At 39.6% G+C, this 24,951-nt stretch overlaps 3 protein-coding genes across 3 annotated transcripts; 1 reads left to right on the forward strand and 2 right to left on the reverse strand.

Annotated features, from left to right (window-relative positions):
- Nucleotides 1-3,955: 3,955 nt before the first annotated feature.
- Nucleotides 3,956-9,216, reverse strand: gpn2 (GPN-loop GTPase 2). Its single transcript, XM_008432303.3, has 5 exons — nucleotides 7,595-9,216; nucleotides 6,817-6,973; nucleotides 6,569-6,729; nucleotides 4,987-5,117; nucleotides 3,956-4,783 (listed from the first exon to the last, which is right to left on the reverse strand). Exons 1-5 carry the CDS (start codon nucleotides 8,012-8,014, stop codon nucleotides 4,711-4,713), a joined length of 942 nt encoding a protein of 313 aa, XP_008430525.1. The 5' UTR covers nucleotides 8,015-9,216; the 3' UTR covers nucleotides 3,956-4,710.
- A 132-nt stretch (nucleotides 9,217-9,348) lies between these two features.
- gpatch3 (G patch domain containing 3) lies at nucleotides 9,349-12,624 on the reverse strand. The gene is made up of 7 exons (XM_008432302.3): nucleotides 12,161-12,624; nucleotides 10,832-11,304; nucleotides 10,563-10,737; nucleotides 10,149-10,208; nucleotides 9,921-10,042; nucleotides 9,716-9,843; nucleotides 9,349-9,613 (listed from the first exon to the last, which is right to left on the reverse strand). The coding sequence occupies exons 1-7, from the start codon at nucleotides 12,576-12,578 to the stop codon at nucleotides 9,430-9,432; spliced, it is 1,560 nt and encodes a 519-aa protein (XP_008430524.1). The 5' UTR covers nucleotides 12,579-12,624; the 3' UTR covers nucleotides 9,349-9,429.
- Nucleotides 12,625-20,796: 8,172 nt separating this feature from the next.
- Nucleotides 20,797-22,722, forward strand: nr0b2a (nuclear receptor subfamily 0, group B, member 2a). Its single transcript, XM_008432301.3, has 2 exons — nucleotides 20,797-22,017; nucleotides 22,114-22,722. Exons 1-2 carry the CDS (start codon nucleotides 21,483-21,485, stop codon nucleotides 22,359-22,361), a joined length of 783 nt encoding a protein of 260 aa, XP_008430523.1. The 5' UTR covers nucleotides 20,797-21,482; the 3' UTR covers nucleotides 22,362-22,722.
- Nucleotides 22,723-24,951: the final 2,229 nt, after the last annotated feature.

A 24,951-nucleotide genomic window follows, 5' to 3' on the forward strand; every position in this document is an offset into this window, starting at 1 on the left:
TGTTATAACTATGCCAGACCTGAGTGAGGCAGATTCACTGAAATATAACAACAACAACAAAAAAAGAAGACAGCTTGGGCCACGTTTAGAGGGATTCTCCCATCTGACATATTTGGGCTGAATTTGAGATGGAGCCATGACATCACCATACTGATATGAGATTGAACCATGACATCACCATACTGATTTCTTGCATGAACATCCAACAAATGAAACCACTTCACAGTCATATGGATCTCTGAAGCTTTTTCTAAAAATAAAAAATAAAAAAAAACTTGTAAAACACGTTCATGAAATATTCTGGGGCCCCCGAAATTAACTTCCTGTGTAAGCCCTTGCTAAAGCAGGATGATTATTGCGATTCAACATATTATGCTTCTTTAGTTGTTTATTTAGTGTCTCCCTGTAAGAGTCTACTCTGAAAGTGAAGTAATTTTGTATCCTATTCAGGATTTTCTTTTAAGTTGGAACATTGGGTGGGCTAAACACCTTTAATAAAAGCTACTGGACTCAGTATTTTTTGAAGACAGCCAAACGGCATCTATGGTATTTTGGCAACCTGAAGGAGAGATTACAGTTCTGGTCTCATTTTCAATAACCCGAAATCAATATTCAAACAATTGTTAAGGAATCGTCTGTCATGAGGGGGGAAACTACTTCATGTTTTAAATATAACCTTTCAGTGATGCAACTGTTGAACCTCACTATTAAATGCACGTGAGTGATGTGTAAAAGCACGAAATGCTTAAAATTCACACAGATCCACTGTGAGTGCCAGTCTGTCTTACACATGTTTTCATCATTTCACATCTGTTGCATCTGTTCACTTTGCATGTCTCTCCACTGACTTCTTCACGCAGTGCACTCATTTCGCATCGTATTATTTCTACAGTCCTCCAAAGTTCTCAGATGAAACTAACTGGGCTTGTGTTGGTTGTTGGAGTAATCGGGAAGGCAGTTGTCATTGTATCACAAGACATTAAAGTTGCTCACTTTTTGAATATCATATTAGGTAATGTGCAACATTTTGTCACGTTTCTGCCTCATTTTGTATCTTTTTTTGTAGCCATTTTGGATGTCTTGAGGTGTTTTTGTGTTGCATTATATTTTAGATGTTTAAGTTAGGAATGGCTTTGGGATGAGAATCGCAAGAATCGTATAAGCTTACATATAATACACAAGGTTTGAACTTTGAAAGATAATGAATGCTAATGTTTTCTGAATATAAATGACTAGTGGTGAGGTTTTATGTGGTAGTATGGCTTTCTGCCCAGGGCGGCTCAGTTTAGGGAGAACCATAAGTCAGAAATATAATCTTGGTTTAACAAGCAGGCATCATTCTTGAAAGTAGACCCTCAGTGAAACTGAAGATAATGTTTTACACCGCATATGACTGCATGACGATCATCAAGGTTATATTTGATTTTCAACAAATTATTCAGCACAAAATTAAAGAGTAGTTGTTAAAGAGCAAATGTTGGTCATTTTTGCAGAAGCCTGAACTGCATTTGCCAGTCTCTAATTGAAAATTACACATATTAAGACTAGTGCTCAGTTGAGTTTGTTTTCAGTGGACAGGGATTTTGTACAAAATGACTTGAGATGTACAAAAGTTGTTCACTGAAAATACAAAACTAACATTTCCAGTCCATTGCACCAATTTAGATTTAGACAAGCATGAAAACAATATATTTGTCCCAATGTAATAACATGAGTTGTGTTTTTTAGTTCTTTATGTTATCTACAGGTTATATGCTAACATAATATTTTGCAGAGCAGGTTTTCCAGTCGAGTGTGTTTGGTTGTGTGTGTACAACCAAACACACTCGACTGTGTTTGGTTGTACACTTTGTGCAGCCAAATTGGTCTTATTGAAGTGAGGAAAACGTGTATTACCTTTCAGCCAGCTGACCGACTGTACACAGCAACAGCCTGGGGAGGAGCAGCTTTCTTCCTTAATGCTCCACACAGCATGATATAACTTCCTCTTTTTCTTTTTCTCTGGTAACTCATTTTAAGGATATTCAGCTTTAGAAACATTATGACTAAAAAATGTTAGCAGTTTCGAAACCATAATGTTTTTAAACCCTTGGTATACACTGATGGTAAGATTAATCCCTTTTATAGTTACGTTAAACATTTCGATGAAGCGGTAATGTAAGAGATTTACTCGACAATCTGTAGTCCTGCGTCAAAATGCTAAAAACAATTTGAAATCAGTCAGCTTGTTTGTCGTAAAAACTATTCATTTTTCATACAGAGAAATAAAGAAAACAAATCAATTAATCTGTGTGTATTTTTCTTTTTGTTGTTGTTCTTTATCAGCACTGTTTTCAAGAGTATTTCGTAAAGAGAGGCAACACGCACAGGTTTTTCCACAGCAGAAGGAGGAAGCCTTGCAGCAAGCGAGACTACCAATGCACATTCCCTCCTGTTCCCTCCCCTGCCTGCCTGCCTGCCTGTCTGCCTGCTCTGCTCTCCTCTACCACCCCCTCTCCTCTTCTCTCTCGGTCTGTATCTCACTCCAGCAGAAACACACTCTCTGCTGAGCGTGGGGGGATGGGCGCTCAGGCTCCTGCTCTCTTTCTCAGCCTGCTGCCATTGAACTGAACCAAACAGAAAATTAAAACAGACTTTATCTAGCTGAAATAAGACACGTAGGCAGCTTCAAAGTCTCTCAACGACTAAGAAGAATTAACCATCAGAGCTTGCTGTGCTCTACGGGCAAATGAAGCAAACATTTTTTTTTTCTTCTTTCCTATCCTCTGGCAGCACAGGGTGTGTGCTCTGCATTGAGCAGGGGTGGAATGGAAATGAAAAGTGTGGAAGATAAGGAAATCAAAGGGTCTATTTTTTGGGGAGGAATAATTTAAAAAAAATAAAAGTCATGAGATGCTCAGTTGTTCGATTGGGTATTGATATAAATTCTGATTTGGCATGTAAGTGGGACAAGAGTGGCTTTCAGTTTCTTTTCTCACTCTAGACACACGCAAACACACACACGCACAGGCACACACACACAAAACTGTCTCTCTTGCTCTCTCTTTTCACACACAAACACACCACACATCTACCTCTAGGGGGCTTATAGAGGGAAAAAAAGGCAGGAAGTACCAATGAGGAGGCATACTTGATCACATGTACAAACACTGAAACACAATTTAACATTCTGCCTGACACACCCCCCTAATGCACACAGAGCTTTGCAGGCAGGAAGCTGTCCAGAGATAATTTGCAGCCACATCACACCACAGAGGGTTAATGTGATTTCCCACATTTGTGCGAGGCTCCTGAAGTGGATCACGCTTTATTTTAGTCTGACTGCAGCAGAGCGGGAAGGCACACACACACACACACACACACACACACACACACACACACACACACACACACACACACACACACACACACACACACACACACACACACAAACTATACCCAGTGATTAATGTGCGTCTTGGACTGTCTGTTTAATGGTGGTGCAAAATTCATAGATATGTAATTTGTTAAAACAGATGTCGTATGGAAAAGGACACAACTGAAACTTGTGCTAATAGAAAAGAGTTTAAGCCAGATTTAGAAAAAGGGAATATCTTCCATCCCAAAGACCAGACACAGGGCCAGTTGTGCAGAAACACAGATTTAATGTGGCTTCCTCTCCCCGCCTGACTTAATTTTTCTGCTTTGGCAAAAGGAAAGAATTGGAGCAGACTTTTGAGGATCCGGGCGCAGGTTTCTGCAGGCACATATGCCATCTGCCGGCCAGAACCGAGTCAACACACAGCAGAAACTTTCAGCTATTGCTGCCTATCTGATGCGGTGCCTACGGCTTTGATTCGCGCTGGTTTGTGTTAACCAGTACTGTTCACTCCTTTAATGTTTAGCTGTTTTCAGATTACTTCAGCTTCAAAGAATTGTATTTGTAGCTGCTGGACTATGAATATTGAAGACGCCACCGCTTAATCTCGCATTTATTTCATTTTATTTGGGTAAAAAGCAAAATGTAGGTCTGCAGATATATTGTGAAATGAAGTCCACACTTATTTCAAGGGACAATATTGTACAAAATCAACATTTTTGAGTTTTATATTATGTTATAATGTTATCCACTCATCAAAAACATACCTGGAGTGTGGAGTGCTTTGATTCTGTCATGCATGTTTGAGAAATCCTCGAATCTCCCGTGGCAACCATTCATGGTGCCTAAACGCTTTGCTCTCACGCTGCTTTTTCCACAAAGCTCCTCCAGCTCCTTCAGACTAGCACCAGCTGCAATTAGCAAACACCTGGAAGAACGGCGCACCTGCTGAGCTTAACATACAAGCTACTTCTAAGTGTGAAGGTAAAAACACTGTTAAACCCTTAGTCATGGCGACGAAAGAACAGGAGCTTCTTAAAGAGACAGAGGCCTAAATTCAAGTTTTCAGTTACATACACAGAGTTTTGTTTTGGTGTCATCAGACCACACACTTTTAAATTGTGCTCTAGTTTGTGAGTGTTATGTGGTGCTACACCCGGCACGCACAAAAAAGAAAAGAAAAAAAAAATCAAAACAAAGCTTTTTACAAGTTTCAAAATTGTACATTATTCTTTTTTTTTAATTATTATAATAACCTTTACATTACAAAAACCAACACAAATGCTGCCAAAACTGGTCCAGTGGTGCTACAAATGCCTCCGGTTCTGTCCACTTCATTTGAGCTTTTCGTGTTACAGTTCCATCATTTCCTCCTCCACGGTCTTCTCACCCGTTTCAACATACCGCTCTTGCACTCCGAGAGTTCTAGGGGGGTCAGTTGTCAAGGGAAAGCACAACAAAGTCCCACGAATGTTCAGCGCACGTTATTATTACATAATATTTAGTTTGACATAACCGATACTTCTGGTGAGGTATGACCTAACGGCCAGAGCATGTTAAACTTTAATGTGTTTAGTTTGACTCTGAACCCAGATGAGTCACCCACTGCGGTGGCTGAGAAAGGATACGAGCTGAACTGGAAGTCTGCCCCCACAGCCGCTGACATCATCGCCTGCAGATTCCTCTCCTCCAGGTCTCCGAAGCAATACCCGTTGGCCTTGTCCACCGCCCGTAAGACCTGAATCATGCTGTCCTTGTCCTGAGGAGAGGAAAAGCAGTAGCATGTGATCCGGGGACTTCCCCGAAAGAAATTCAGAGAAACTATCCCCTGACAAAGCACGTGCCTAAAAATACTCTCACTGAAACCCTTGTCATACTTTGTATGAGGACGTTTCTATTTGTTGTTTTGGCGTCTGCAGATTTTTTTTTTTTTAGAGAGATTTTGATGCCTTTTGAGAACACAGTGATCAGGCTTCCTCAGTCCAAGTCTCAAGTTTGGCTTTGTGAGATAAATTAAGATACATAGGAAGCAACAAAAAGTTGGACTTCTGATAAAAAGAAGATGTTTTGCTCCGTTCTCACCTATTGTCAAAGATTAGACTTGCTTTAAACTCGCAACATGAGGAATAAAAGTGTAAAAAAAAAACCACTTGTAGTAGTAATAGGTAAAATGAACATTTACAGTCCTAAGATGCTAAGATTCTGTATCAGAAGAAAACAACCAGATGATTCTTTGTTAATAACTCCTATCAGGGAAAAATGCAGCAGAAAGCATAATGAATTTCCAACACTCCTGTCTCTTTACACATGACTGCTACCAGTCTTTAGCTTCAAAGGCTACAGGTTTATCACTGACCTATCTGGACATTCACAATGAGTGACTTTGAATTTCTCTGAAGGAGTGGATCATTTCATACATTACATAAAAGTACTCTTTGACTGTGAAGGAGCTCATTACTATCAAGTTACTATGAAGCTAATACTTTATAGCAAAACTGAAGACTTTACACCGCTGGCAAAAGTTGCTTGGTAAGACATTCTTAAAATGTACTCAGGATTATTACTGAAGCAAAACACTTTAAAACTGATGGGAGCCACAAATTAAAGTAAAAAAAAAGAAAAAGAAAAATGTTTTAGTATATAAGAGCACTAGTATATTAGAGCACTTTTACTGCTATGAAATACAAAAAGCAAAACCTTTTATTCGTTATTTTTAGAATTATTTTTAATGATTATATTATCCACAGCGTTAAGTTTTAAATTATTCCTTATTTTAATCTTTTTGCAATAAAATCTCTTAGAACTGGGTGCTGTGGTGGTGCAGGGGCAAAGCACAACCCATGTCTTGAGGCCTTAGTCCTCATGCCGGTGGTCGCAGGTTCGATTCCTGGCCTGGTGACATTTGCCGCATGTCTTCCCCCTCTCTCATAACCCTCTTTCCTGTCAAACCACTTTCAAAAATCTCTTAGAACTGTGCGATATATCTAATAACAATCCTCATCACAATGCCAGTGAGTGCAATATCACAACTGCGAAAGACGTCTTGGATGAAACATGGAGTAGGATGTTATCGACTCAAGTGTCATCCCTTCATGCTCCAGTTAGACGGAGGCCAACTCCTTCTATTGTATGTTCGCAGCAGCTGAGACATTAAAGCTCACAGAGTTTTTTTGCCACATTTGTGAAACGACTGAAAGCCGCAGCGGTTACCTGCACATTGAGAGGCACGAAGGACACGAGGCCGTAGTCTTGGATAACTTCCGCTAACTTTTCGTTAAGATGGCGAAACTTTTTAAAGAAGGGGTCTGCAGCCAAGTGATCGAGAAGATAGGTCAGGTCCATGACCTCCGTGTAGAAGTCAAGGTTGAATGCTGTAAAGCAAAAAGCGGAGCGTAAAGCCGTTTGACAGAAATTCCTCTTGCTTTCTCGAGTTATAATGCGAGTAACACTTTGCGTACCTAGTTTTCCATACTGCTCAATCAAGTCCATCTTGGAGAGGATGTTGACGTGAGGAAGCTCCACGTGCAGCATGGTGGAGAGAGACGTGCACAGCACCGAGATGAACTTGGCCGGGTCGGCACAGTAGTGAGAGTCTACAAGGTGCACTGCTGTGAGCTGAGCATAAAAAAAAAATAAATAAAAAAAAACCCACAAACAGTGTGACAGAATGAGAATCAGTTCATATTTGGTCTAACACACTGGGAAAATACATTTCTCTGTGATTATATTTACAGTTGCTTTGTGTTATGCTTCTACAAGCTTCCAAATCTAGAGACTGGCATTTCTGTCCATTCTTTTTAAACTACACCACCACCAGTCTTTTGCAACTTGTAACTTTTTTTTTTTTAACAGGGATTGAGCTGTAGTAAACTCCATCGGCTTTGACCAGCTTCCAAGTCCCTACCAAAACAAAAGCATCACCACGTCTTACCATGGGGTGTGTTTTATCCCATAATGTGTAATGTTAGAGTTCCAGCACACACATTATTTTGAATGAAGTTCTTCACTTGTGTTTTATGGCAACCCTCTGTGGCCTGTACAGAACAGCTGGACTTAAATATTGATATTAAAGTATGCAGATGTAAACCCCGTTTACTAAAGAGCTGACTACTTCTGCACTGGGTTTTTCTCAGGAGTACTGGAGTGAAACGGGGATAGGTCTGTGGCAAGACACTGTATTTTGAAAGTGTTGCACAAAGAATGGGGTCATTATTTATTATTGGTAAATAATCTTACTCTGAAATTCCACTTGGCCAGCTGTGAGAATATATTCTTCACTGAACTCTGGTGGGTGTAAAGCTCCACCTGCCCAGGACAGTCAAACAAGAAGTAGCAGTCACTGTATTGTGTCAGCTTGCTCTCCAGCCAGTCCAGGTTGGCCTCCACGTACTCCATGCAGTAAAGAAGTCCACCATTAGGGCCGAGTTTCAGGTTCTCCATAACATCGTCCAGGGTGACCAGCTCCGAGACGTCCACTGCACAGGAATAAGGAATCCCTTCGTTGGCCGGGTCCATGTTCACCACCACCACCTTGCGTCCCAGGCTGGTCAGGAACTCTTGCATCCCCTGGCAGTAGGTGGTTTTACCCGAACCTGGTGGGCCGATGACCACCTGACCGAAGCGCAGGGAGGGTTTGAGTCCAGGCTGAGCGGACATGGTGTCAAGGTGTTACGAACTGGTTGTGCAGAAGCTCACGGTAACTGGGACCAGTCAGTCAGAGGGAGCAGATGTGGCAGCATCAGGCTGCGTTGCGACCGAGCAGCTACTACTGTTTGTTGCTTCTGGTAACAAAAAACAGGCACTAAAACCCGCTTCCTCGCAGTAACAACTAAACTAAAAATAATAACAATAATAAAAAGTCCTGGACCTTCCTTCGAAAAATAAGTTGAGTAAATAACCTGACCGTGGAAGGTTTACGAAAAACCTCCAATTAAACGTTACCTAAATAACTTACTGAAATTTAAGACGAGCTTAAAATCTACACCTAAACAATAAATATATACCACATAACATCACATAAGTATTAAGCATGCGAACTTCAGCTGCTAGCTATCACGCTAAAGCTATGAATGACATCCGGGTTATTCGGGCTGCTTTTCAAAATAAAACCCGCCATTTCTTAATTCACACCATTCCGACGCACATTTCCTTTTAAAATGTAACAATTTTTAATACTAATTCTTTAAACATTTGTTTTTCAAATTCCACCCTTGTTTTAATTAAACAACAAGTTCATTAAGAACTCACAGCAGGCATTTCAAAAGTGCGCTGTATTTAGTCAATTTAGAAATTAAAAAAACACGCATCCAAATTATATTTATGGTGAAGAATTGGAGGGATAAAACGGTATAAAGAGAAGAGGAATGCAATCTTTAAAGTTAAGGTACTCTGTTGAATAGTAAACTTTATGTAATTCCCCCTACACCTGGACTCTGTCCAGGGAGGAAGAGCCTATAAATGGATATAATTTTTAAGTCTTGTCAAAAAGTCTCAGCTTTCTGTCTCTCTGTGCAGTGATTTTCTTCCTGGGAGGTGAAACTGTACCCCAGGTTGTATTGTTTTTTTCTCTATTTTGTTGGCCACTAGCAGGTTTTCTCAAAGGGCTGCTGTTTATTAGATCTGACCATTTTTTTAATTTATTTTTTATTCCTGCTGAAAACATAAAAATAAAAAAACATTCCCACATCATAATGCTGCCACTATCATATTTATAAGTGGGCCTAATGAGCTCTGGGGGTTTGTTTTCCTCCACACATTTATTAGGGTGTAGACCAAAATCTAAAATGTTAGTGTCAGCTGAGCAAAGGAGCTTCTGGGACATGTTTACTTTGGATTATGACAAACTGCAGATAATGGCTTCCTTCTTGTTATTCTTTAGTAAATGCCAGTTTCATAGTTTCAGTGCTGCAATTTAATATGCTAAATGAATATTACTTTGTGGAGCAACAGAGTCATTGTAAGGCACACAAAGGGAAAATACAGACACAAAATTAAAAATTTTTTGCATTTTTTTTATTATAAAAATCTAATAAATAAATCGGAGCTATACATTTTGCAGATAGAGCAAGATGTCATCTTTTTGATCCGATGCTGCCACCTGGCTGCCAGCCTCTGTACTTCATGCTGGTGTTGGGTTGTCGCCTCCATAAGGTGTCGCCTTCATCTATGTCTTTGGGTTTGTCGTACACCGTGCCAATGAGATAATCTGTCCTGGCCTTCTTCACAGGATGCAACACCAACTTTTCTCCATGATATCTGCAGTAAAAGAAATCCAGAATTTGGTTTCTTCCACAATTGGATGATCCTTGAATTAAATCCTGTCAATTTATTGAGTCTCTTTCAAGTATTCACACTCACCCAAAGCCTCTTTTGCAGTGTGGATGTTGGCCCTCGTTCTCCAGAGCTTCAGGAATTCCAACCTGGCTGCTTCCCAGCCCTTCGCCGTCCCTCCAGCCCTGCTGCTCCATCACTCGTCGGCCAAAGCCCTAATCACATAAAAGAAATGTGAGCAATATTCACACACAGGAGAACAGCAACATACGAGTTAAATAAGCCTGCTTACTTTAGTAAACCTCTCAAAGCTGCCAATCGACTGATTGTGCCCTGATCCGTCTTCAACACCGTCCCTCAGCCTCTTCTCATAGCGCATTTTTATGTAGTCACGAGCGTCCATGTCGCCTCCATCTGTGAGAGGAACGGTTAGCATTATTCTATCAGGATAAAAGGAATGCTGTTTAATCCATTATGTAGTCAAGATGACAATTACAGGTGATAGAAACGGCTCAGATACCTTTGTCGTAGTAAATGCTCATGTCGACGTCCCAGTCGTCTGCCGTTTGCTCGTCAAAATCTACAAAAAGAGCAGATCCACGTTATTTTACAGGGAAGGTAGACATTAAATGCATCGTTTTTTTCCAGCTATTTTTGTGAGCAAAATGTGTTCATGTGCATCTCATAAAAGTAAACTTTTTCCACAGAAAAACAAAATACACATTTAACTTTTTTTGCTATATAATTACAGTAAAAAAAAAAAATACTAGATGCACTGAACAACTTTTTTCACTCAAAACATTTTCCTGCAAAAAAAATCTGTCATGGAACAGAATGTGGAGAAATTCAAGAATTAAAACTTTTACAAGGCACTGTATATTTCCTACTTTGAGAATCATCTGGAAGAATTATATTTGCCGTTTTCCTTTCTTACCTCCCTCCTCCTCCTGCCAGTACTGAGCGTCGGTGTAGAAAACCAGACCAGAACCTCCTTTCTCCCACTTTAGCTCGATCTCTTCCTCATAAAGCCTCTCTTTGCTTCGCTCCTGGCTGGTCACGTCGTCATGCAGGGCCTCGTGGCGTTCCCACTCTTCACAGCGGTCGTCATCCTGCAACCAGGCATCATTTTATAAACCCAAATGAAAAGGTGATCATGTACCTTAACAAAAAGATTGGTTTTTAAATACTCTTAATAAAACGTACATCATCTGCATTTGACTGTGTGTCCTCCCCTTCTTCTCCCTCTTCTTCATTCTGCGTGTCGTCAGCCTCCGTTGCGTGCACATCATCAGCCAGCGGTCTCCATTTTGATTTCGAAGACGGGGCCATCAGAGAGCCTGGCCCCGATATCTCGTGTCCGGCAGCTGTTAACACCGTCTCCTCTGTGGCAGGAAGGGTGCACGTGTTGTGGTAGAGGAAAGGCACGTTTCCATAGCGACGGCTGGAGCTGGTCTTCGGGAAAGTGAGGCCCAGCTTCCGGATGAGGCGTGGAGGGAGGCGACAGGACTGGATGAGTTGGAGGAAGACTTTGATGGGCGTGCCCACGTTGCCGTTCTGCATCAGAGCAGGCGGGTTCAGCTCAGGCAGCCTGCTGAGGTCAGCTTCGGTGAAGAGCTCGGTGAAGGAGACATGGTGGCGCTGCTCATACTTGGTTTTATAAGGGAAGGAACCTTCACCTGAAATGACAAGCACATCGTTGGGCAGACTTTATCTACATATCTTTTATCTTTTTCCCAACATCCGAGGCTCCATTTCAAAACATTTATGCTTTTGTCAGCCTTAAACGTTTGGTTTGTTTTGAAGATTTTGTTGCCATTTTTCTGTAACGTTGGGAACTTGAGTACAAAACTTTAACAAAGACGAGTTTGATCAGCTGCATGGGTTCCCTTTATTACTCATTGGACTAATAAAGGGAAATTTAATTGTTGCTGTTTTTTTTTTGTTTTTTTTTAACTTAGATCAGGCACTATTTTTAAACCCTTAAGATTTGTGTAAACATATTCACCTAATAAACACTATTCACATCCCAGTTTGTGATCTGTGATTGCTTTAAATTGTTTGTAAAAAAACAAACAAACAAAAACACATTATTTAAAAAATTAATTCCATAAATCAGCAATGCCAAGGTACATTTATCTACTGATTATATCAGCAAATAAAATCCCAAATCGCCCAATACAACAAACAAAAAGTACCATTTTGATGTCTAAATTAAACATATCATCTAGATGAGATCTCATCAATTCTAATATGTTAGAATTTCACAAATTCTAACATATTATTAGTTATTAGTATTTTCTTTTAAGTGTAGAAAAAAGGACATTTTCTTTATCCCATACAGATCCAGATTTGGGGAGTGATACGTTTCACGGACAATGCAAGAGATGAGATCATAGAGTAATCAATTTACTGCTTTATGAATTTAATGCCTATTTCCTGCCACAAGAAAATGAGTAATACTCCACTTCAACAATGTAATCAAATGACTAGTTCCTTCATGTACATATCTATTATATTGCATCACTCACTAACCTTTGTCATGCGAGACTCTTGTTCTCCTGATAGCACAGCGTCTGGCCAGCCAGTTTCCCTTCGAGTCGATCCAGTGGTTCCCCGCATACATCCTGATGAACCTCTCAGCATGTTCAGCATGGACTGAAACGATACAACAGCACGACCTCACCGCCACCGTCTTCGACACGCAGCTGTTCTGCGTTGATTCGTGGGGTTCTGAGGACACGGAGCTAGCTTTCTCTCCGTCTTGGTCCACCGCAGGTTCGGACCCTTCGGGTTCTCTTAGAACTTCTGGTCGATGCCGGTAGTGAAAGCAGTGAAAGCCGCCGCTCTCTATAAACTGGCTGAAATAATTTCTCAGGTCCGCCGAGTGGAAGGCTACGGGAATGTTACCGATAGCTAGATACACAAGAGGTTCCGCTTCGCAGTCCGCCATTACTGTTTACGTTCTCGAACGAATTAGGAAACGTCACTTCCGTTACTGTGGCGGCTCTGCCACTGCCTACGCCACCTACTGAGACAATTATGCTATTGCAAGAAACAAACCGATGTTTATGGCAAGTCATTGTGACATATAGTGAAACCGAAAATGTATGTTTTTCAAAAATGTTCTCCAATAAAAAAAAGTGTGTCAGCAGTTTGTAAAACCACATAACGCTGCGGTTATGGTTGCAAATTTGTGGAGTATTTTTCTGCCAGCTTTAGACATCAAAGTTGAACTTGAGCAGTTGAAGTTCAGTCAACTTGGATCAAAACTGTCTTGGAACACCAAGTTTTATGTCTTGTCACGTCTTAAGATTTGGACTTTGACTGGATAACTCTAATGCATTAACTGTTTTGATCTTAACCTCCAGCTCTATGTTTTATGTTTCACTGGTCTGCAGAAAGGTGCAACTCCTTTCATGTATTGTTCAAGCACTAACAGACTGGGAGAAACCTGAATTTCCCACTGAGAGACAATAAAGGTTATTTCTATTCTATTCTATTCTATTCTATTCTATTCAATTCTATTCTATTCTATTCTATTTAGCCCTACAAATCTTCCCATCAACTCTGATTGGCTTTTCTGCATGTATCCCCACAAATTGATGCTGCTACCACTGCATGTCTTTAATGGGATGGTGCTTTTACAGTGATATTCAGTGTTAGGTTTCTGCCATATACAGCCTATTGAATATACACCAGAAATTTCAGATTTGTTCCAATTTTTATCAAAGTGGCTTTTAACATGTTTGTAATGTTTCCTACATGGCCTGTGGGTATTTTAAGCTGGACTTCCTATGGTTTACTTTCAACAAATACTTTCTTCTCGCTGCTCTTTCATAAAGGCCAGGCTTGCAGAAAGCAAAACTAATATTTGTCCTGTCAACACATTCCCTCACCTGCGCGGTAGAGCTCTGCTGCTCCTTCACATTTACAGTAGACCTCTTGGCTACTTGTGAGGTTGACTGGTTGTACTGGATTTCATTTAGAAATATTAGATTAAAAGTGTGTTTGGTACAAATGAGCAACCCTTTTTTCAAATTTTTAATTATATATTTTAAAAAAATGCAAAGCCACATAACGTTTCCTTGCTCTTTTCATAGTAGGTGTAACTTTGTGTAAGTATATCACATAAAATCCCAAGTAGACAAAAACAAAGCACAGGATCTCTTATACTACTTTTTGTGATATCAATGACTGCATAGCTGGTACAAGAGGAATTATTGTACTAAAATATCAAAATATGTTGAAAGTTAAATTGACAAATCTCTAAAAGCAAACATTTTTTCCTTTAGAAACATTTATAAAAGCTGAAATTTCTATTTAGACTAGGACTTTAAACCCCTTGCTTTTTCTTTAACCATCTTGTTGCAGATCTGCTCCGGGTTGGTGTCCTGTTGTTTGACCCATTTTTAGTAAAAATTCAGCTGGTGGACATGATGTAACACAATCGATTCAGTCGTACCTCAGTACAGAAGAGTTCACGGTCAACACGATGACTGCGAGGTGCCCTGGTCACCTGACTGTGAAACAAGTACATTCATTCCCCACCTGCGCGACAGGCTGCAGGAGGTGTTCATGCTGAACTGATGAACTGAGTTTGATTTCCTCTGAATGCGTTTCTGTGGACTTTAGTCTCACTGCTGGATAGTCGTTTTTTTTTTAGAGCAAAGAGACTTTCTCCTGGAGACGCATCCAGACTAAGCTAAGTTTAATCAGCCTGTGTGGTAATGAACTTTTCAGATTTGGTTTCATTTGGAGTAAATAACTTCTCTCTCAATATTTAATTCTTTATTTAGTTTTATCCTTTCTATAGTTTAGGTGAACTTCCATTTCTGTGAAGATTGGTTTTAAGACGTCTTCCTTTTTGTTAATGTCTGCCATAATCAAAAAACAGAGGTCCAGCCTATTAGGAAAATCTCCAATTGATACAAACTTATATGGGAAATCATAATGTCTTTTCTTCTTGTACAAACTTCTAAATTTCTTCTTCAGAGAGGTCTTCACGCTCACTGATGATTGCTTATTGAGTGCCTGGAACCGCCAGCGTGTGGAAACTACTTACGCAGATTGAACTTTGTTTTTTACACAAAGCTAATATTAAGATAAGCTTCACGCTAAAGATCGGACACTGAGCTCTGAGCTCCGCTTACTGCGATAGTCAAATATAGTTTTGGAAAGGCATAAAGAATTATCTGGTTAATAGCGATGTTTTCAATCTTTCACAAGTGTTTTTCCCCTACTGTTTCACATTAAAGAAATGTGGTCAGTCAAAGTTCACTAACCCAGAGGCTAATTCCAGCTGTGGCCTTCAACTCAGACTTTACCATTATATTTTGTTAGCAATGGGCAGTAAAACTAAATTGGGTAGTCTGAACCCTGACATCATTTACCCCAGATTATTCAGCTGAAGTCATGGTCATTCTGGTTATGAGAGGATCCTCCTAACGATAAGAAATACGTTTCGTTATTAATGTTTCTATAATTGTACCTTGACGAAAAGTGAAAAAAGTTTAAACTCCTCATGATATTCTTCTTCTAAATGAAAAGTAACATTTTATACATATATAAAATGTATATATACATTTTATAAAACTGACTTGGTTGTTTTTTTGTCAAGTCACCACCGATGATTTCATCGCTCGCCCACATCGGGTCACTGAGAGTTCAAAGCAATGTGACACACAACCTTGCTTAGAAGTGGATCATAAACCTGACAGAGCAATACGAGTATAAATGTGGCTTTAATTTCTTAAAGCTTTAATTTGTATATATACAAATGTTCTCAGTATATATACAAATGTATATATACATACAAATGTTCTCAGAACATTTAAAATGTTCTGAGAAACATTTGTATATATACAAATTAAAGCTTATATATAAAGCTATATATATATATATACTGCTCAAAAAATGAAGGGAACACTTAAGTGTTCTCTTTATTTTTTTGATATACTGTATACACTGTATACACTGTATACACTGTATATATATATATATATATATATATATATATATATACACTGTATACACTGTATATATATATATATATATATATATATATATATATATATATATATATATATATATATATATATATATATATATATATATATATATATATATAATTTTGTAATCTAACATTTAATTAACATCTAGACAAAGCAAAAATGATCTAAAAAAATAACCTGGACATTGATATATTATTGCTTGATGTTTAAGTTTTTTTGTTGACCACATTGAACATTTCTAGTATGCACTGATTCCTAAAGTAGAAAAGTATAATAAATATGACACAAAGGTTTCCAGAGACAAAATGTTATTAACAAAAACAATTTATGAATATTAATCTGATGTTATAAAAGCTTTAAAATCTTAATAACTTCTCTACTTCTTAAAACAATGTTTACCATTGCGTTTGCCAATAAAGGAATGTAAGCTCAACAAATTTAAGTATAAACTTATTTATGAGGCCTACAGTCATTGCATATGCTGCATTATATATCAAATTACAAATGGCTAATGACATTTTGCCTTATTTTTGGTTGCATGCTAAACAATCTTTTCTTCAGACAAGTTTTTTTGTAAGAACAGAAGCAATATGTCGAAGTCACAGCTTTCCTGTTTTCCTAAAGTTATACAGAATTCATATCTGTCCATTTTAAACATGAAGCCTTTTGTAAAAGTCTTCATAACTAAGCATCTTGTCAGAAAAGGAGCTTTCAAAAGCTCAAATTAAGTCAAATTTTTAAGTAATTCCAAATTGTTTAGCTTTCTAACTTTTTTCTTTATTTCTATGAATATTGTTTCCTGTATTTAATCATAAATTCCAAGCTTTCTCTTATAACACTGGTGTTTACACACTTAGAAACTGATTCCAGCCTATCTACTTCTCTTTGTCTGCTTTCTGTCTAACCTGCTCATTATTCCGTCTGGTGTTCAGTAAACACTGTAGTGCTATCTGTGGTACACTTCGTCTCAGATTAGGTCTACTGTACATTCTCAGTTATCTCACTTTACCAGGATATAGGACAACCTTCTAAGTTTTGCACTCACTAATATTTTGTACTCGTGTATGTATTTAGTGCCTTGTAAAACTGTTGAGACCACTCGAACGACTTATTGTTCTGTCATCCGTGGGCATTTGTTTTCAGGTGGACTTTGACTGGGCCATTGCAACATATGAATTTATTGCAATATGTTCTAAAATAATCTACGGCATCTCCATTGCATCTGTTCCGGGCTTCTTTCCTGCTGGAAGGCGGATATTTGGTTTCCATGGAAATGGCTGTGTAAAACTTTCCAGACTGATAAATGTCAATGGACTCCTCATAAGTGCATAATATTTTGCTTTTTGATGCTTTTAGCCTAATTCGTATTGTTGTAAAGATTTTGTTCGTGCGATTTCTTAATTCTGACAGTCTGTTCGAGATTTCCAAGTTTGCTCACATGGTACAGGTTGCTAAATAAAACCTCCTTCAAATGCTGAGTAACGATGTTCTCATCATATGGACCTGACATGATCCACCTGTGTGACATTTAAGTGAGAATAAATGTGAGGGTATCCTAGCTTATTTCTCACTATAAGAAGGTAATTTTTTTTTATTACATTTTGCAAAACATTCTAAAAGGTATTTCCTTTAGCTCCTTTTTAGTATTTATATTATTTGGATTTCTGAGTATGGTTAACATATCCGTATGTCCTAGCATGTTAGAAAAACACACTCTTGTATTGTTTGTACTACAATAGTGCAATAGTGATAAAACGGCGGAAAAAACTGACATGGTTGTTTTTTGTCAAGTCACCACCGATGATTTCATCGCTCGCCCATATTGGGTCACTGAGAGTTCAAAGCAATGTGACACACAACCTTGCTTAGAAGTGGATCATAAACCTGACAGAGCAATACGAGTATAAATGCGGCTTTAATTTCTGAGAACATTTGTTCAACAGTCACCACCTGATCTTGGTGTTGATGACCTTGTCCAAACAAGAGCCAGGAATCGGTCGTATTTGCCGTCAGGTGAAGCGTGGAGTCATGTTCCTCTTCGTCGTGCACACACAGAGCCGGGAGTTCACCGACCCAGTGGGAAAAATAACGGGCGGAAGTAAAGTTAACACAAGTCAGGTCTCAAGAGGGAAGTTTTAGAAGAAGAGTGAGCTGAGTTACAGGAGTTTATAAGTTTAAAATATTTAACATATATTTTAAATATGTAAATGAAAGGATCCACGAATGTGGAATTGTGTTGCAACAGTTCCAATTCTTGACCTATTCAAGTTTGTTTTGATTTCAAATGACTACAGATGTGAAGATTTGGATCATCTCTGGAAGACCGGCATTACATCACGTCCAACCTGATGAGGCGGTGCTTCCTCCCTCCCAGAACATTCCACTTATAGACTGAAGGACATTTTATTTTTACTGTCCAGGCTGAGATAAGTGTCTGTCCTCCGTGCCCGTCTCTGCCTGCTCCTAACCTCTATAAACACAGGCCTTATCGCAGCCATTTACAACTGTCATCATGCTCCATGAAGCCTAAGAGCTGCCGGGGTGCATTACAGGTCACCCTGTAAAAAATAAAAAATAAAATAAATAATAATAATAATGCTCACATTCCTCCTGATTATTTGTTTTCTTGTTTTCCTTCGCACACTGGTGATTATTTCTGGTACAAATGGTTACAATGTGTTAAAATGAGATTACAAAAAACTGAGGTTGTGAAATATTTCCTAACGGAATCCTTCAAGGAATGAGTAGAGAGTAATGAAGTAAGGCAAACACTCGGTGACTGGTGCTGCCAGTTGTGTCTGGCGTCTAATCTCTTTATTGCGGTTTTACACTACATGACTGACCTTGACTTCGCTGTTCCAGGGTTTACCTCTTCTCCTGGAACTTCCCCTCTGCAACACTTTAAAGCTTCTGGGTAACACTCCGAGCAAATGTAAAAAAAAAAATAACCAAGTCATAAACATTTTTCATGTGTAGCGACTGAGGAGCTAAACGTCCGAACCGAGAGGAAAAAAAAAACAAAAACACGCATCTTTTACCGTTTTGTTTATGTGAGATCGTAATAAAGTCATTTGCTTATCGTATTCCCCCCTCGGTGCCAGGCACAGGCAGGATAATAAATTAGGATTGTGGAACATTGCATTGCCTGCCACAGAAACCATAAATTGAAATTCCATGATCTCATACTGTATTTTTAATTATCAGTTTTGATTATTTTAGAATAACAACGTCCACGTTACGTACAAGCAACATCCTTCTTTCAAATCAGAACGTTGTTGGAAAGTTTATTTATTTAGCTTATTCACACATGTACAATGACAATCCCTCGCAATGTTGTTTGTGAAAATTAGATAATTACCTAAGACCAGTCACACACAAAATTTCTGTTATGGTTTTATTAAGGCCTCAATCACGAGGAAAATTAATGACTTTTCAGCCGAAAGAAGGTTTGATGAAGTAACTGGACGTTTGCAGAGAGCCGTATGCAAGCACACAAAGGCAAAGTGGAAGGAAATAGTGTGATAGAATAAGATCAAGGTCAGCAAAACCTTGAACTTTGCTTGAAACTAAATGTCCAAACACCTAAGAATCATAACAATACCTGATTTAATAATGATTTTTATATTTAGCTAATTCTGCATTAAAAATATCCAAATGTAAAATTAAAATTAAAAGGTGCTAAACAATGTCTAATTACAAAGTTGTCATTGATCGATGTGAAAATGTGAACATAGCCTAACACCAGCTTCTACTCACCACTTAGCAGGTAAAAGACTAACATTATCTAAAGTCAACAAACATATTCGCCCAGTGGGAGCCAGCATCATTGACACGACCCACTGACATTATTACATAGCAATACCAAGGGTAAGTGATGTTTGATCAGGTTGTTGAAAACTTCAAAAATACATTTTTTATTACATTCTTTAAATTTACAAGTTTTTTTTTAGGTTTTAGTGGCTCTAGTGGCCTTTATTTGATAGTGAATTAACAAGAAAGTGGGTAATGAGAGAAGGGGAAGACATGCAGAAAAGGTCACCAGGCCAGGAATCCAACCTGCAACAGGACTCAAGGACTAAGGCCTCCATATGTGGGTTGTGCTTAACCCCTGTGTCACCCACGCACCCTTAAATTTACAAGTTTGCGTTTACCAGGATTACTAAACCTTACATGGGAACGCTCCGATGATGTCACCGCTTTAAGGTTTCTGATAGGTTAATTCACAGCACAGTTAAACCAAGGCACACCTGTTTTTGTTACTTAAGGTAACACTTGAAACTCACCGTTTCCTTTTGAGAAATTGCTGAATAATCAAAAAGCCAAGATTTTAGGAAAGAAAACTGTGGACCTCCAGAAATCTGGTTCATTATGGGTGAAACTTACAGAAGCCTCAAGGCTTCATCTGTTCAGAGGTTCTTCTTCATACTGTTCAGGAAAGAGGCGGGGCCTTTGAAACCCAAAAATATGCATTTTTTTTTGTGTGTGTGAAATTTGTAAATCAAACCCAAAATACAAGCAAAATATCTTGTGAAGCTGATGAGAGAATGACTCTATATCTACCTGTACCAACATGGGCTGAAATGCCACTCAGAGAGGAAGAGGCCAGCAGTCTAAAAGCAACAAGAAAAGTCATGCATTTTGCAAAATGCCTCAAGTGGTGGAGGGGAGCGTAATTCCAGCATAATACGAGGGAAACATAAAGTGCTTGACCCATAAATCAGTCAATTAGGAAAGAGAATAATTTGAAGAATCGTGACTGACTTGGAACAGTCAAAGTTTTGTCTGATGTCATTTTTTTAATACAGTATCATCTGGAGTTTTTAGCATTATATTCTGAATTTCTACCACCTTTGGACTCTTCCTTCATTTTTTAATAATGGCAACTATTGTATTATTACATAGCAATGGTTGTATTCGCCTTTGGCTCTGTGTATCACTGCTGTTGCACTGCACAGTATCAAGAAAGGGAAGAGAGGCGAAAGAAAAGAAAATGACCAGGGCCAAGAGTCAAACCCACAGCTGACAAACAGATGTGGTGCATGGCGAGCATCTCTTCATTTTACATTGAAATACCTCAAAAACTACTGAACAATTTCATCTCGTTTGGCATGTTAACAAGCTCTCTCTTATTATTTAAAATTACTTCCTTAAGAGGGAAAGGAATCAGTTAAAACTGTTTGTTTTTTTTCTCCTCTTTTTTCGACCCATTTCTGCTGCTCTAGCAGTTTTTTTTGTTTTTTTTAACCACTTTGCTGTCCCTTAAAGCTGTGGAAATGTTTTAACGACTTGACTGCGTTTCCACTGGACACTGCAACCACTCCTGATTTCCACCTTTCTCAAAACAAGTCTAAAAAATCCCCCGGTTGCTTCCAGATTAAATGTTTATTTAGATAAAAGGGCACCTAATGAGAACATAATGTAAAGGTCACTGGCCCCTTTTTTTTGTACTCTGGCCTCCTTCCAGCCCCACAGGTGTTAAGTGGCAGGTGCAGTGACACAGTGGGAGGCCGATTACCTCTGCAGTCCTTGGTAGCTTGGTACTGCCTGGGTTAACGACACCGGCTTTCAGATAAGGCCAATCCCTCACGATGTCCATGTGTTACTCCAGCAGCTACTTTTCATTGAGAAAAGCTTATCTGTTTCCCAGGGTTGTTCTAGCAGTCACCTGGCAGAGCACATGGTTGTTTTTCACATCGAGTGTATTGACATTTCAAGGTCCAACAAGGAGGCGGGAGGCGGCGGGGTGGCTTTATAAGTGAAGGCAGACAGGAGGAAGCACAGCTCAGGCAGAGGGAGAGAGACAGAGCTCAGACCGAAGAGACCGCACATCCTGGTCAGAAACGATGGACAGCAGGTGTGACTGCTCGAACAGCGGCGACAGGCTTCTGAATCCCATCCTCTACAACATCTTGAGCCAAATGGATAAAGGCGGACCGAGCCAAGACAGCTTCCACCACAGCTCGGCTCCTCACAGGTGCAACTGCGAGGTGCGAAGGACAGTGTGCTTGGTCAGACCGTCGGAGGTCTGCAAGGAGGCCTCCGCGGTCCTGGTCAAAACCGTGCACTTTATGAGAAACGTACCGGCCTTCAAGCAGCTGCCGCCGGGTGACCAGTACACCCTTCTGAGAAGCTGCTGGGCGCCGCTCTTCATTCTGGGTCTGGCCCAGGAGCATGTGGACTTCGACGTGACGGACGTTCCGGCCGACAGCATGCTGAAAAAGATCCTCCTGAACCGCCAGGAGAGCCCCGAGTCGGAGAGGGAGCAGCCCACCATGGCGGGCGTCAGCAAGCTGAGGTGTTGTCTGAAAAAGTTTTGGAGCTTGGACTTGAGCCCGAAGGAGTACGCATATCTGAAAGGGACCACGATATTTAACCCAGGTAGGCACTGGCTGGAATTAGTGACTTCCAAGTATGCAAAAAAAAAAAAAAAAGTACATGATTCCTAAAAAATATTCCCTTTTATTTTAACAACAGATGTGCCAGAGTTACAGGCAGGCCTGTTTGTAGAGGGGCTGCAGCAGGAAGCTCAGCACGCCCTGAGCGAGGTGGTCCAGCTCCTGCATCCGGGCCACCAGGAGCGCTTCGCTCGGATCCTCCTCACAGCCTCCATGCTGCAGGGCGTCACACCCAGCCTCATCGCCGAGCTCTTCTTCCGGCCTGTGATTGGCCAGGCCAACCTGCTGGAGCTGCTGGTCGACATGCTCTTCTGCAGAAATCCGTAGCGGTCCTCCAATCTGCAAAGTGATCATCTGTTTGTTGTTTATTATTATTATTATTATTATTATTATTATTATTATTATTATTATTATTATTATTATTATTATTATTACACCACTTAAATGCTGCAAAACCACCCCCAAAAATCGGCAAGAGAAACTGTTATTTTTCTACACGGGATTAGGATTTGCTTCCATTTTTCAAGAAGCTGAGGTCACTTTAGTCCAGATTATGCAGAAATCCTCCGCTAAAAAGAAAGCGTCGTCTTTCCACAGTATACTTGACCTTTTCTGTTGCTTCGTTGTTGTATATAAATGTTGTGTGCTTCAAATGAAGACTTGAAATAAATATATTTTTGTACATGAATTCACTAGTGACGCTCACTGGTTGCCATGACACCCTCACCCCTTCACTCAGATCCATCATTGCACTACAAAAACGTTTTAAAATTCTTCCAAGTCTGTCCAAAAGCACGAATCTGAACGTTTTCACACCGCTTCTTTAGCTTCTCTAGACCATCTGGAAAAATTGTAAACAGGATAAAACTGTAAGATTCAGGGCAAATATCATGCTTCAACCTGATGAACAGGCATCACATTGTAAAGATATTACAAATATGAAATGATGAAAGATTAGGGAAACAGTGTTGCCAACTCTCAGACTGAAAGCGTGCGCATCACCCTGCAAAAAGACTCACCCCACTGTATAAACATAAATTTCAGTGTGACAAAACAACACAAAGTACTGCATAATTATGAAGAGGAAGGAAAATAATATGTGGTCATTTACTTTAGTTGCTCATAAAAAAAACCCAATAAGCGTGACATGAATTTGTGCATTATTTCAAAGCATCTGGAAATCCGTTTGAGGCGACAAAACTCCAAGATTTGCACTAGACTGAATGTTTCCTGCACTCTTCTCTGCAGAGCAGCTCAAAAGTTTCAAAAAAGTTCAAATCTGTGAACATCACTTCACCTTTTTAAAGTCTTGCAACATATTCTTAACTGGACTTGGGTCTAGACTTTGACAGCACCAGTCTAACACATGAATATGCTGTGATATAAACCATTCCATCACAGCCAAGTGTTTAGGATCATCGTCCGACTCGAGGGTGAACCTCTGCCCCAGTTGCGAGTCTTTTGCAGCCTCAGTAACACATTTTCTGTGGTTGAGTGTGTTCAGGTCGGTGTGTTGCATTAGTTTACCACAAATATTTTGACCTCTGCCGACCAAAGCTGCTTCTTCTGTGTCTGCTGTGTCCCCTGCATGGCTTGTGATAAAAAAGAACAAAAGGAGCTAGTTATGGTTTTCTTCTTGCCACATTTGTATATTTAAGGGTATTATATCAAATGGGGGCTGAATGCAAAGTGCACTTTTCAGATTTTATTTGCTAAATAATATTGAAAACCTAGTATTTTCTTTCCACTTCACAGTAATGCATGTGTTTATTGCAGGAACTTTAACAATGGTACTGTGTCTCCCTCTCATGGAAAATAATGGAATCTCTTCCGGCAAGTAGTTTCCTGAAAATCTCTCTTTAATTTACTCTCCTTCTGAACAATGTCAACTTTTTTTTTCCCCTTCCTCGATTTAACCCGTGAAAGTAAAGAACAACATGTTAGTCGACAGAAAAACACCGTCGTAAAAAAAAAAAATCCCAACAGTGTGAATGCTGTGATTTATAAGGAACAGGCCTACTTAGTCCTTACTCATCTCACTGTTTGGTATGCAGGTTGTGAAACTGTGTGTCTTTACATGACAACCTGTGCAGGTAAAACAGGAATGTGCCGGCGGGGGCAGTGAGCCAGAGGAAATGGGGTTATGCAGGAAAACTGCAACACAAACAGAAAGGGGGGAGAAAAGAAAAGAGAAAAAAAGCCTGAAAAGCTTGAATTCAGGCACAGAAAACAGAGATAATTACATGTTGTGTTAAAGCTTTGTGGAGCAAGCATTGCTTCTACGTGACTCAACCAAAAACTCTTCTCATCTGCTTCCAAAGGAAATCAAAAGAATGTTCAGGAGCAGTTTTATTATAGTCTGACAGATGTCCTGTTTTACAACACAAGACGCAAAATGGTCGTAAATTCCAGCAGCTAACAGATTTAGCCTTAGATAAATTTTTTTTTTTTTTTTGGACTGTCGTAAAAGCACACCAGAATCTAAAATTTCCAGAGCGGAAAAAAAAAGTACTTGTTAGACACCAAACAGAATCGGGACGGATTCCTGAAATCTGGTTGGTTTTCCGTGCTCCGTCTTCATTTTGCAATAAATGACAAAGACAAACCCCTGGATTTTATTTCCCTTGAGTCAGAACCAGCCAAACGAGTTCCGTCTTTTGCTGAGGGCGGAAAAACCCTGCCTGCTGCAACGCTGACCTCGGGGAGGTGAGCCTGACAACAATCCCAGAGATGAAGAAAAAGTGGGCCAGGGAGAAAACTTTACAGAAACACTTGTCGACGCAAGAAAAGAAACGCTGGAACCGAGGAAGTTGTTGCGAGCAGATTTCGGTTTGATCTACATTTTCTGCTGCGTCGTCGACGAATAGAAAGGCAGCGCCTGTTGCGTATCAGCAACACGTTTAGTAAAACAAAAGGC

Source organism: Poecilia reticulata, chromosome 16 (assembly GCF_904066995.2).
Source record: "Poecilia reticulata chromosome 16, P_reticulata-male-v2, whole genome shotgun sequence".
Taxonomy (NCBI): Eukaryota; Metazoa; Chordata; class Actinopteri; order Cyprinodontiformes; family Poeciliidae; genus Poecilia; species Poecilia reticulata.